Genomic DNA, 14,465 nt, shown 5'->3' with positions numbered 1-14,465 from the left:
TGCCACTCAGCAAGCAGGTCAGATTGCTAATAAGCTGTGAACACAAGCTAACCACAAACTTGGGGTTTTTTTTTAAAAAAAACAAAACACTGATCAATAAATGACAGCTCAGAAGTGGTGGGTTTTGCCTCTCCATCCACCTCCCCTGACCCAGAAATTTTGACCTCAAAGCCACCAGACAGCATCCAAAACTAAGCTGAGGAAAACAACAGTTTTTTGGGTTTTTTAAAAATACTATATCTATATGAGCTGGGGAAAGGCACTAGTACATTGCCAATCATGTACTCATAAAAATGAAATGGCCCAGTTGGCAGGGGAAAATGCAAGGAAATATTGCAGAAAAGGCACCTAAATGATCCAGGTTTGAATCCCTGCCTTATATTACTTACTGGAGGTGTAGGGGGCATGGCTTGATGTCACTGGCTTCTCCAAAACATGTCAGCCACAGTTTTGTTTTGTTTTTTAAGATCTCAGCTCTTTTCAGACATTCTTCAAGGGTAGCATATGTGTACAATTCAGCCATTTTCTCCAGGGGAACTGATTTTGGTGGTCTAGAGATCAATTGCAACATCCAGGGGCCTCACCTGGATGTTGGCAACCTGAATTATACTCTAAAGCAGCATACATCATCCCCCCTGTCCTCCATTTCATCCTCACTACAACCCTGAGACATAAACTAAATTGAGAGTGTGTTACTTGCCCAAGCTCACCCAGCAAGCTTCCATGGCAGAGCACAGAGAGTTATCCGAGTCTCCCAGATCCTAGACGGCAGTTCCTGAATTTTTCTGGCTATACTGGCAGGGGGAGACTATGGTAGTCCTCTTCTCTACTGCAGCATTTTCTGTATTTTCCTGGAAAGTGGACAGAGTGGCATTAGGCCTCTACAAACCGTGTTCTTCCTACCCCATTTCTGAAAAGAGCTGAAGTCTTCAGAGAATCTGTCCTTCATGCCTTGGAGAACCCAGTGGCATTAGGCCATTCCCCTTCCAATCCGGTAAATGATATAAGTAAGGCAGGCAGGGAAGACCCCATTTGTGACATCATGAAGGTCACAGCAGGGTCACTTAAGGACCTCTTGGTCTCAGGACATCACTAGCACTAACCAGACATTTTCCTTTAGATTTATTGTCTATCAGGCATCAGAGTGCAGTCTCAAATAAATACTCACTGTCTGTGAAAAAATCAGATAGTCTGGAATTTGTTGGTATCTCGAAATTGTAGAAAACATTTGGAATGACTGGGGAAGACCTGGTTCCTCAGAGGCAAAATCTTCCTCAGATAACTTTTTGCCTTCAGAAACTGATGTCAGTGAGATTACTAAAGTATAAAATAACGGCTGTGTTGAAAGAAAAAGAGTGGAATCTGGCCCTCTGAGTGCTCTCTTGATGATAACCATTTGAAGGTAGGAAAGGGGGTAATTTGTTCAAAATAAAATGTTCAAAACCATTTTGCTACAGTGAATTTCTGGAAAGTAATGACCACAAAAATAAATAAATAAACCCACAAAACAGACTGCCACAATCCAATATAGCCCTGTTTTGAACACCCAGGCAGTAGTTATTTCAACAATCTGTGGCTATTTTGTACCTTTCCAGTAACGGTTATGATCCTTGGTGCTGATGCCTCCTTTTATACCTGCCCAGGTGTTCATCGCATTTCTAAAGCTGTCAGGTCAGGTCAGCCCTCTCTCCATCAGAGCTAACAGAAAGGAGCCCCTGCTCTGTTCTGCTTGCAGCACTGAGAAGCACGAGGAAGGCATCTGTCCTGCTTACTTATTCCAAATGAAAGGACAGTTCTTTCTTGCTAATTCTGGAAAGCAGGCAGGGATTCCTGCCTGAGCTTCCTCTCTAGATAGAGCCCAGGGCTGTTTCTACAATGCATCGTTCTGCTGCTGAAGAATCTTCAGAAGAAGCCCTGTTGCTTCCTTTCCTTTTGCTGGTGTGGATATAGTAGGAGCTGCAAAGAGAGAAGAGAAAGGAGACAAGATAGTTTTCCAGATACTCCCCTGCCTGGACTTTCCTACTGTGACTGCCAAATAACTTTCTTCTCAGAACTTTTATTTTGCCTGTTTTATTTCACACACAGGAGTGTGGAGGTGTTTTTTTCCCCCTATAGCTGTGAAATTCTGTTTGAAGGCAGAAAAACACAGCGTTGATGAGATGAGCTAAACCTTTTTTGATACAGGCGGCTTTTCTGTTGTGAGGTTCAGAAATGGATGGACTGATGGCGAGAGAATCTGAAAACGAGTCCTCAATTCTGGGTCCTTCAGCAAGTCCCTTCCCCCTGGACCCATTCCTGCACCCCATGGACTTCATCCAGCCATGGAATTTCCACCTTCTTTCTGCTTTGATGTTCTTGGTGACCACCCTGTCTCTCTCTGAAAATTTTACTGTCATCCTGGTGACTGCGAAATTCAAACAGTTGAGGCAGCCAGTCAACTATGTCATAGTGAACTTGTCTGTGGCTGATTTCCTGGTCTCTCTGATTGGAGGCACCATCAGTTTTTTAACCAATATGAAGGGTTATTTTTATATGGGCCGCTGGGCATGTGTACTGGAAGGATTTGCAGTGACTTTCTTTGGTAAGCTGAATGTTTTTTCTATACATATGCAACTCCTTGTTCAGTGTGAGTGTGTGAAGTGCTATCAAGTTGCAACCAGCCTATGGTGACACTGATGCCATAGAGTTTTCAAGGCAAGAGACAAGCAGAGGTGGCATACCATTGCCTGCTTCTGCCTAGCAACCCTGGACTTCCTTGGTGGTCTCCCATCCAAGCACTAATCAAGGCTGACCCTGCTTAGCTTCTGAGATATGATGAGATCAGCCTTGCCTGGGCCATCCAGCTCAGGGTGCTTGTTCATTAGTAACCCTGAAAATGGCCCCTGCCAATTGCATTCATGTTTTGTACGTTTAAAACTAAGGAGAAAAAGCACTTTTTGGAAGGAGCCATGGCTCAGCATCTGCTTGACATGCAGAAGGTCCCAGGCTCAATCTTTGGCATCTCCAGTTAAAGAACCAGGGCGTAGAGGATGTGAAAGACTGTTCTCAGCCTGAGACTCTGGAGAGCTGCCGCCACTCTGAGTAGGCAATAGTGACATAGATGAAACAAGGGTCTGATTCAGTATAAGGCAACTTCATGTGTTCATGACTTCTCGGTGTACATACTATAACTTGACCACACCACTGGTACACACCCACTGTCACTGACTTTGCCCTGTTAGTTATACACAGTGACACTGGTGAGTAGCATGCTGTATGTGGGGCAACAAATGAAAATGCATGCATCAGCCAGCAGCTGTGATGCAGGTTTGTTTATAGAGATTTATCTCCTTTAAAATACTGGAAGGGTAAACAATGTGTTACAGAATGCATGTTGCTTGGAAAGAACAAGGTATGTTTTGTAGTAAATCTTTTATGTCTTGTAGCCTTATTGTTGAAAACTGAAAAATAACGATGCTGTAACAGGGCTATTGACCAATGCAAGTGTCCCTAGTTCATTAACTGCAGCTCTTTATCCAGGTAATTGGTCAATTACTTTGCATCTAAGTTCACCCCAAAGCAGCTCCTTCTGCAGTCCACTTGATCTCAGTAATCTTCATTTTATCCAAGCACACTTGCGCCTAAATTTTCTAGCTACAAGAACTTATTCCTAAATGAAAAATAGTAGCAAATGGCTCTTCCTCTGTACTATTCATGCAGCTGGAGTGCTATTATGCGACTCCTGGCTATCTATGCTTTGTTCCTGTGCTATTTGTATGCTTGACATGTCTAACATTTTGCCTAGGAAGACTGGGGTTAACCTTTAGGTTGTCCCATGTGAATGATAATTCCTATTTTATTCTCTCGGCATATGAATTTGCCTTCTTTTATATCAGGCAATTGATTTAGCCAGCCAATATTTTCTCAGGCAGAGAAATCTTTCCACTACCTTGGATCCTACCTGGACTGAACCTAGGATTTGGGAGATCAATGAGCTGTAAGGGTAGACAGAAAACAATGAAGGGTCTGTTTATGTTCTGGATCTGCTTTACATTTGGGGAGGGACGGTGGCTCAGTGGTAGAGCATCTGCTTGGGAAGCAGAAGGTCCCAGGTTCAATCCCTGGCATCTCCAAAAAAGGGTCCAGGCAAATAGGTGTGAAAAACCTCAACTTGAGACCCTGGAGAGCCGCTGCCAGTCTGAGAAGACAATACTGACTCTGATGGACCGAGGGTCTGATTCAGTATAAGGCAGCTTCATATGTTCATATGTGAGATAATGGGGAGCTTGTCTCCGTATAACATCAGGGGTGATACACAAAAGTGTTTATTTGGGAATGAGTATGTGTGAAGGGGGGAGGGAAATCAACGTGGTATACCCCACTTTTGTTAGACCTTAAAAGCAGGGTCACTACTTGGATGGGAGATGACCAAGAAAGATTCTGCAGAGGAGGGCAATGACAAACCACCTCTACTTCTCATTGCCTTGAAAGATCTTTCCTGGGGTCACCATAAGTTGGTTCCCAGTTGATGGCACTTACATAAATACATGGGAAGGAAAGAAGTTTTGGCATAACTAAAACTCAATTCATTTGAAACCAAACTGTGGATTAGATAAACTGATAAAATCAGGAAGATCAGGATTTGAAAAATTAACTCTTGTATGAAAAGCGTATTTCAAACTTTTGTACTAAATTAAGTAAATGAATATATTTAGCAAATAATTACCTAATAATCCTCAACATCCACTGGAGTGACTTTGTGACCAACACTGAAGTCCTCAAGCGGGCGGAGGTTACAAGCATCGAGGCACTGCTGTTGAATGCGCAGCTGCGCTGGGCAGGGCATATTTCTAGGATGGAAAACCATCGCCTTCCCAAGATTGCTCTGTATGGCGAACTTTCCACCGGCCATCGAAATAGAGGGGCACCAAAGAAGAGGTACAAGGACTCCTTGAAGAAATCCCTTGGCACCTGTTGCATCAACCATCACCAGTGGTCTGACCTAGCCTCAGATCGCAAAGCATGGAGACACACCATCCACCAGGCTGTCTCTTCCTTTGAGAACGCACGCATAGCTGGTCTTGAGGACAAAAGGAGATTGAGGAAGAATCGCACTGCTACAGCACCAACCCCAAATCAGACTTTTCCCTGCAGCCACTGTGGCCGGATCTGCTTGTCCCGCATTGGTCTTGTCAGCCACCAGCAAGCCTGCAGCAGACGTAGACTACTGCACCCTTCTTAAATCTTCGTTCGCGAAGTCAAGCCGAGAGAGAGACCTAATAATAGCATCATTACAGAACCACTATTAGGCATTTGTTACAAATAGTAAAACAGCCTAAAATACTACATAGCCAGTTAGCACAAATAAAAACATCAGATAGCACACTGATAAATGTTCATAAACTTAAAAGTAAAATAGAGATAAAATCATTCACGATAATTTATCACCAACCCATGGATCCTCATAGTAACTAGGAAATACCTAGCAACTTGATTGATAATGTGTTCCAGTCAGATAAAAGGTATAAAACCAACAACTCATCTGGGAACTCTGACATTTGTGTAACATGGGAATAATTAAGGGATTTCTCAACTCAGTATAAAAGCTACAGTATCATAAGACATGAAGTAAAAATAGAGGGACCATGGCTCTATGCAGACACTATCTCTCCTGATGAGAAATTCTCAAAAATCAACAATAAAGGCTTACTGAAGGCATAATGTTAAACCAAGTGAGCATAAAAGCTCTGCAGACTTTATTTAAGATGGAATACTCAGCTTGCTGGGGGGAAAGTGTAGATGACTGGGGAAGGCAATGGCAAACCACCCTGTAAAAAGTCTGCCATGAAAATGTCGTGATGCGACATCATCCCAGAGTTGGAAACGACTAGTGCTTGCACAGGGGACTACCTTTACCTTTTATTTAAATAGTAAGCAGGAGCCCCACAGACTGGCACTACATGTTTGTAAAAGAGTAAAATGTTCTACTTGCTAGAGAATGCAAAACTTGTCTCTTGATATCCCACAGTCTCTGACCCAGCAATCTAAAGCCTGTTGTTTCTTTAACATAAGGAGCGAGTTGAGTGGAACCCCAACTGAATTAATTTTCTGCAGAAATGTGCACGACCACTTACTTAAGTAGGAATCTGATAACATGAACGAAAAAGAAATCTATCCCAGCAGACATACTGCAATTGGCCAAGTTAAGTTGAGTCAACCAGCTGTTATTATACTAAAAATTTACTCCCAGACATCTGAACTACTTGTTTTTTTCATGGCATTACCCCCTGACTCTCCCACTAAGACAACAACATAAATTAGCATTTCAATGGGCCACAAAAGCAGACAATAAGCACTCGAGGCCCAATTGTTTTATGGAAAATATCACTGCATCACTGGCATAAAGAAGCAGTGGAATACGATAGAGACCGACTTTTGGAATGTGGCCATCAAACAGCCACAGGATGGGTGTCAGATTATTAATAAATAAATTTAAAAGATAGGGAGCCAGAATAGATCACTGTTTAAACCCAGAATAGATCCCCCCCTTTGCAGAGATCTCACTGGCTAATTCATCCTGTAAACCTCAGCTAGTTTAAGAGTATAATTTACAAATAAGAAAAAGTAATCTCTTATCCATCAAGTGCTTATCAAGTTTATCCCACATGTGGGTCCTGGGGATAGAATGAAAAGCCCCCTTCAGGTAAAAATGGCAAAAACAATTTATTCTTACCTGAAGCACTATATTTCTCTGTCAAATGGTCGAGGAAATGCTATGATCTAGCGTAGAATTCACTGAACAGAAGCCAATCTATTCCAAGCCTAGAATTTCTGGGGCATTCATCCAACAAGAAAACTTATTCAATAAGTGCCTCACGTAAAGCTTACCCACAATTGACAAGAGGCTTATTGGTTGATAATCTCCAAATATTTTTAAAGGAACAATTATAACCCTAATCCAGATTTCAGGCACCCCCCACCCCCCAGATGTGATAGTGTCAGGCCTTATATTTTTCATAGTAAAGGTATTTTTTCACTCTTTGCCTGCAGAATTGCTCTGAGTGAAATCCACCCACCATGGGTACAAATAATTAAGGACTGCACTTAAGTGCCAGGTTATATACTTTTTTAAAGCATCAAGGATCTGAAAATCTAATTAGAGATAGGTGGCATGTTGGGTTGAGATACTAAGGCTGTTGCTATGACCTGACCATGTTGTTCTTTTGGCTGGTGCAAGTTCCAGTTACATTGGGTTAGCCATTTCCTTTATCACAATTGCATTGAACCCATTCATCAGGGAGCTCAGGATGAAGTACTTGTATCCTCGTTTTATCCATATAACACTGTGGGGAAATTAGGGTGGAGAGATGAGTAGCCCATGATAACTCAAAGATCTTCACAACTGGATAAGGATTTGAACTTAGATCTTGCTGGTTAAGTTCGACACTCTATGTGCTACACTATATTCTTTCTCTAATATTGCTTGCATTCCTTACAGGGATTGTTGCTCTCTGGTCACTTGCTCTGCTTGCCTTTGAGCGCTACTTTGTGATTTGTCGCCCCTTGGGAAATATGCGCCTCCGAGGGAAGCATGCAGCTCTGGGCATAGCCTTTGTGTGGGTATTCTCCTTTATCTGGACTATCCCCCCTACAATGGGGTGGAGCAGCTATACAACTAGCAAGATCGGAACAACTTGTGAACCCAACTGGTAAGGCAATTCTGGATCATGATCTTTCTTTGGATCAGTTTTAATCAAAGCTTAACATTCTATGTTATTTTTTTTTAAAATAGGTATTCTGGAGACTACAATGACCACACTTTCATTATTACATTCTTCACCACCTGTTTCATGTTACCATTGCTGGTGATTTTGGTCTCCTATGGAAAATTAATGCGGAAGCTTAAGAAGGTAGGTGCCAACCATCGGAAGAATCATGAAATCACAGTGACTCTTCATGCTAAAAAGCCTTTGGCTAAAGAGATATGTTTTAGACATATCATTATGCCAGACTTAGCTCTTGTGATTAGCTAAACAAACCTGCATTTTCTGTTCTTCAGTTCTACAGTTCTGATGATGGGTCACATACAGTGTTCCCTCTAAGCTGAGTTAATGTTAGCTAGCTCACAATTTTTTAGCCTCTGGCTCACACATTTTTGTCTTACTCATAACAATGGCCCCAGAGCAAACTAATGTATGCAGTAGTTCACAACTTTAATGCTAGTAGCTCACAACTTTAATGCTAGTATCTCACAAAGTAGAATTTCTGTTCACAAGACTCCACAGCTTAGAGGGAACATTGGTCACATAGTACATCACTTCTCTTTAAACAAGCACTTTCTGTTGTGAAATGTTTCATCCCCTCCAGAACGTTGACACACATATATACACACGTATATACACTCTCTCTCTCTCGGCTTGGCTTCGCGAACGAAGATTTAAGAAGGGTGCAATAGTCCACGTTTGCTGCAGGCTCGCTGGTGGCTGACAAGACCAATGTGGGACAGGCAGGTCCGGCCACAGCGGCTGCAGGGAAAAGTCTGATTTAGGGTTGGTCACATACACATATACACACATACACACTGTGGCTAATAGCCACTGATGGACCCCTGCTCCATATTTTTATCTAACCCCCTCTTGAAGGTGGCTATGCTTGTGGCCGCCGCCACCTCCTGTGGCAGTGAATTCCACATGTTAATCACCCTTTGGATGAAGAAGTACTTCCTTTAATCTGTTTTAACCTGTCTGCTCAGCAATTTCATCGAATGCCCACGAGGTCTTGTATTGTGAGAAAGGGAGAAAAGTACTTCTTTCTCTACTTTCTCCATCCCATGCATTATCTCGTAAACCTCTATCATGTCACCCCGCAGTCGACGTTTCTCCAAGCTAAAGAGCCCCAAGCGTTTCAACCTTTCTTCATAGGGAAAGTGTTCCAGCCCTTTAATCATTCTAGTTACCTTTTCTGGACTTTCTCCAATGCTATAATATCCTTTTTGAGGTGCGGCGACCAGAACTGCACACAGTACTCCAAATGAGACCGCACCATCAATTTATACAGGTAGGTGGGGCTGAGAGAGCTCCTACAGCAGCTGCCCTTTCAAGGACAACTCCTATGAGAGCTATGGCTGACCCAAGGCCATTCCAGCAGCTGCAAGTGGAGGAGTGTGGAATCAAACCCAAATAAGAGTCAATGCACTTAACCACTACACCTAACTGGCTCTCCAACACCAAGATGGGGATCAACTTCAGGGCAGTTGAGGGAGGCTTCCTCAAGGTCAGTGTAGAGGTAGCAGGTGACAAGAAATCTACAAAGCAAACAGAAATGTGGAGAATATAGTTTTGTGGCTCACATGGTAAGGGACAAAAAGTTTTGCTTTTGGATGACTACCATGATTACAAAGACAGTGAAGTTTACGATCGACAGCTCCTAAAGAACATGATATGGAGATGGAAATGAAGCTGCATCCAGGAAACCAAGCCTTCTGATTGTCAATATTCAGTCACAATCTTGAATTAGCAGTCATTGCCCTTTGTTTGAATCTATTGTTGTTGGTTTATAGTATTATTTGTATACCTGAAGACTGCTTCGTGGGTATGACAGAAGAGTGGCATATAAGTATGTTTAGTAAATAAAAGTCTGCTAGCCTATGAATGCTGGGTATCAGATTGCACATTCCAAGTCTATGCACACACAGTATGAATATGCACAGTCTCTATCTGCACAGAATCAACGGAAGAATGGAGGATTGGAATAGAGCCAGAAGATAAGACCCTCATTTCCTTTTCTCTTTGCATTGCGTCTACATACTTATATAACATTTCAGTAGGGCTTGGCTTCAGGTGAAGAGGACAGCAACGTTCCTATCCAAGACCGTTTCAAAGAAAATGTCTTTGAAATGTCCCAGCAAACATTTTATTCATAATCAATGACTGAGTGTAATATAATTCTGAAAATCCAGAAAGCTCTGTACGAAGGTGAGTTTCTCTAGTTGCTCTGATAGAAGAGAGAGGTGGTGTGACTCATCTCATAGTAGACTCAGTGCAGAAATAGCAATTTCCCGTTTTCTGGTCAATACCACTGAATGACATGTAAATACTTACATTCCATGGCACTCTGATGCAGCAAGAAGCCTTTGGCACTGAGTGAGTGAGTCTGTCTGTCTCTTTCTCTCTCTCACATACAGCTATCGCCTTAAGCAGAAATTAGAATAAGGGGGAAAAAAAGACTACTTAGTATTATTTCCCTGGTATGGAGCACTGACTCAATAGCTAAAACTTCTACTAAAGTTGTAGTTGCTGATGGGTGAAGATCTCAGCAAAGTCATTGGTCTTCAAGGAGTGATTTTGCAGATGGATGCCGAGTAGACATCATCATTACATTGCTTGTGGTCTTGATCAGCAGTCATTTTGTAAAAAAAATAGGTGGTGGAGCTCATCCAGGGATTGTTATGCAGCTGCAATACTATTCAATGGGCAAGGAGGTGGAACTCTCAGAAAGGTTCAGGAGCTGTGCTCCTGTGAGCTCCCACTGACTGAGGTCTGGTCTTGAGATCTTTTTTCTCCCCTCCCTTCTCCAGGTTTCAGACACTCAAGGCAGATTAGGTTCCACAAGAAAGCCAGAAAGACAAGTCACTCGAATGGTTGTCATCATGATCCTTGCATTTCTAATCTGCTGGTCTCCGTATGCAGCTTTCTCCATTCTGGTCACTTCCTGTCCTTCTATTGAGCTGGATGCCCGTCTTGCTGCCATCCCAGCTTTCTTTTCCAAGACAGCTACGGTGTATAATCCAATTATCTATGTCTTTATGAACAATCAGGTAGTGTATAGCATCTTCTTTGGGTATTTAAATTGAATCACTTTTGTTTGGGGATTTCCCATTTTAATTACTTGTTTTTATCTAATAATGGCCCTGTAATTAATTTGCAATGTCTTCAGTTTCATTTGTCGTTTTAATAATAGATTCGGGGTGTAATCCCAAATCGTATTTACTCCCGAGCAGACTGATTAAAGTCAGTTTCAGAGCTTTTGACAAAATGGGCCAGAGACTGCAATCTACATTGGCAGAAACACACACACACACACACAAATGTTATTTAGGCACCATGTAGGAGGTTTAACAGCCGAAAGGGCTTAGCCAATGAGAAGGGTCAGCAGTCTGAAATTTCCATTTACAGGCCAAGGTACATACATTGGCCTCTATGAAGAGGCCACTGAATTGGTTCATTTGTGAAACCACCTTAACATGATGGCTGCATTCCAAAGCTCTGCTTACCATGTGTAACAACATCTCCTTTGCATGAAGAGCCTTTGTGTCTGTAGCAGGAAAATCTCATGGAAATGTTTTTCTGCTGCCTCCTCCTTCCTCCAAAGATGCAATAATAAGTACAGCTCTTTGGCGCAATGATTTTAACCAACAACGTTGCAATGGGCCTATAATGTGAAAAAGGAAGCACTTTCATAACGTTGCCCAATAAAAGCTCTGACCTGTAACCTACTACTCTGCTAAGCAATGTTTGAGCCCTTCCTCCAGTCTAAGGAGTCTTTCTCTAACTTAAATGGTTCTTCATCCAGCAGAACAGACAATCAAGCTACAGAAGAAGGCTCCTCCGGGAAGAAGGCTACAGGCTTTGTTGAGCAGAGTAGTAGAAAACAGGGGTTTGTGTTCTGGACCAAACAAGAAGTTATGACATATCCAAATCTCCATAGGAACTCACAGCCATATTGCAGCTACGAGTTCCCATGAGAACTCTATAAAGATCCGATTCAGATTGGGACACTGGCATGGGGTGAGGAGGGGCTTGTGCCTTCCCCCTGTGTATATTCTGGAATCAGTCTGCTTATTCCTGAACCAATTTGCTTTGTTGTGGGAGAGGGGGGCGAGGAGGACTCCACATGCACTGAATGCTTGGAAAGTCTTAAAGCTGTATGGCTAGCCTAAGCTTTGCAGTATGCAAATAATTTTCCAAGACATCTCAAGTTACAGCAGAAATACTGTACTTGAGAGACAAGATTCAAGAAACACCTAATGGATTATGAACACTACTTTGTTTTGAAAATGTAAAGTTCCCAGCCTGCTAAGGGAAGCAAATACACCCTTTGCTTTGGAACACTCTAACCTCCTGATGTATAGACAAGGGAAGTTCACACACAAACTCCATTTACTTCTTTGAAATGGGGAATATGATCTAGACATACTCAAAGACTCTCTTTTATTCATTCTCATGTTCTAGGGCTGAATAATAGGTTCTGTAGGACTGAAATTACTTTCTTCTAGTTGAACCCTTCATATTATGATATTTGGAAGGAAATTGTATCAAGTCAGTAGTCTTTTTTAGCCAGTCTTCAAAATAACCAGGATATTCTGTCTGGGTTGCAATGCATTTTAATGGAGTGGAGCTCAGTTTCAGTTTCCAGCAGTTGTCTGGCCAGTTAGAAGCTATTCCTTGCTGGTGTTGTGTGACCTTGCAAATAAAGGGTTGATGCTTTGAGCCAGCTTGTCTCTGCTGAATGGATATGAGAACTGGTGCCTAGTGAGTACTCTAACCTGGAAACCCACAACCAAAGGGCGATATTACACTAAAGAGTCATTGCCAATCTGAGTAGACCTGTGGGCAGGGGGAGAAGCTTGCAATGCTCAGTCATTTCATGTTTTCCTAAGCTCAGAGCATTTTATATTTTGGGTTTATATTTTTAGTTTCTGCTGTAATCCTCGTGCTTTTTCTTGATGTTTTATTTTAAGAACTAGGTTGCCAAATCCCACTATTCCCTCATTTTGAATAAAATATTGCAGGAATGTTAAGCATGTTTGTATTTTAAGTTAAAATGATATCTCTACTTGTCTGTATCCTTTATAAAGTTTATATCTCTGCTACCTGGCATTACAGTTTATGACATGTATGGCCTGGCCCCACAAGGTCCCCACCAAGGCCTGGCCCCACAAAGCCATATCTGGCCCTTGTAACAAATGAGTTCAACACCCATGCTAAGGTTTTCAAGGCAAGAGATGTTCAGAGGTGGTTTGCCATTGCCTGCCTCTGCGTAGCAATCCGGGACTTCCTTGGTGGTCTCCCATCCAAATGCCAACCAGAGCTAGCCCTGCTTGGTTTCTGAGAGCTGATGAGACTGGGCTAGCCTGCGCCATCTAGATGAGGGAAACAGTAGTTCCCCCTTTAATATTAAATTATGAATATATTTTTATATGTATAGATATTAGAGTTGCCACAAGTTGCCAAGGCAATAGTGTCAGATATGAGATATTGAACTATTGAAATATACGTTCTTTGGAATTGTATTAATTACATTTACTTTTCCCCTTGTAGTTCCGGAGATGTCTAATCCAGCTGTTCCGATGCAGCGATCAAGACGTTACCCTTTCCAAGGTGAATCCAGCTTCAGATAGGGAGACGCTGACCAACAACAAAAATTGTGGAGAGATGCCCACTTTAGCAGCACAAATTACCGTTTATGACCAGAGAAGTGAAGATGAACACAGCAGCTGCCGTTTTTTTGCACAGCTGGCCATTTCAGAAAACAAAGTCTGTCCAGTGTGAATACAACAAGGCTTCAAGTGATAGAACACCAAAACTTTAAACCATTACAGTGTTAGAATTCATTTGTGCAAAATGGTTGCCAGCAAAAACACCAAGGGCAAAGACAGATAATGTTCTGTCTTTACCCAATTACACCTTTTATCCTTGCTTGCTTAGTGGTTTTGCTCTAGAGTTTTTTAATGAGCATGTGCTGGCATTAATTTTACACAACCTAGCATTTTGAAGTTGCCTGCAGTATAGCACAACTTGAGAAGATACAATGTGTGAGTAGAAAGTCCAAAGTGTTATAACCGCTATTGATTATCACTTTTGGATTCCCTATTTGGCTGAAATTGAGCTAGGAAGAATGATCTGGAAGGCAAGTACTGATACTTTAAAACAAAAGAATGCTGGAAAGCATCTACCATGTTGCCCATTTATTTCAAGGTAGATGGCTTTAGTACAGTCCATGTTATAGCAAGTTATGTTATACCTCAGGAGGGTTCTTTTGACTTTCAGGCAGTTGTTCTACATTCTGTGCATGAGTTTGGGGCAAATAAATAAGTCCTGCTGAGGGTTTTTGATATCATCTGGCTTTGGCTTGCCTGTCCTGTCTTCTGTCATAGGAGAAAACCAAAGGAAGAATGAATTCCAGTTCGGTTGCTGACTTGGCAAAATGAGTCACTTAGAAACTCGCCTCATCTTCTTGTGTGAGGAGAGATAAGAAAAGAAGGCCCGTGTTCGTATCTCACTTGTGACCTGAAAGGACCAGACTTTCCATTCTTCAGTCATACTTTACTGGATGGGAAGGAAGAAGGGACTATTCAGAGATGGGACTGAACTGTTTGTGTTCTGCTTTGCCTCAGAATATTCTGCATCTATTAGAAATCTGAGTGTCTTCATTCAGGTTCCCTGTTATCCATTTTAATAAAGTGATTCTCTCTTCTGCATAAAAGG

The 14,465-nt window shown here is 42.0% G+C and overlaps 1 protein-coding gene across 1 annotated transcript; it reads left to right on the top strand.

The window, feature by feature from the left end:
* The first annotated feature begins 2,211 nt into the window (after window positions 1-2,211).
* Window positions 2,212-13,663, top strand: LOC132573320 (opsin-VA-like). The gene is made up of 5 exons (XM_060240827.1): window positions 2,212-2,581; window positions 7,478-7,688; window positions 7,772-7,889; window positions 10,556-10,795; window positions 13,299-13,663. Exons 1-5 carry the CDS (start codon window positions 2,212-2,214, stop codon window positions 13,527-13,529), a joined length of 1,170 nt encoding a protein of 389 aa, XP_060096810.1. The 3' UTR covers window positions 13,530-13,663.
* The last annotated feature ends 802 nt before the right edge of the window (window positions 13,664-14,465 follow it).

The sequence above is a fragment of the Heteronotia binoei genome, chromosome 6, assembly GCF_032191835.1.
Source record: "Heteronotia binoei isolate CCM8104 ecotype False Entrance Well chromosome 6, APGP_CSIRO_Hbin_v1, whole genome shotgun sequence".
NCBI lineage: Eukaryota > Metazoa > Chordata > Lepidosauria > Squamata > Gekkonidae > Heteronotia > Heteronotia binoei.
This window is presented reverse-complemented; position numbering and strand designations above follow the sequence as displayed.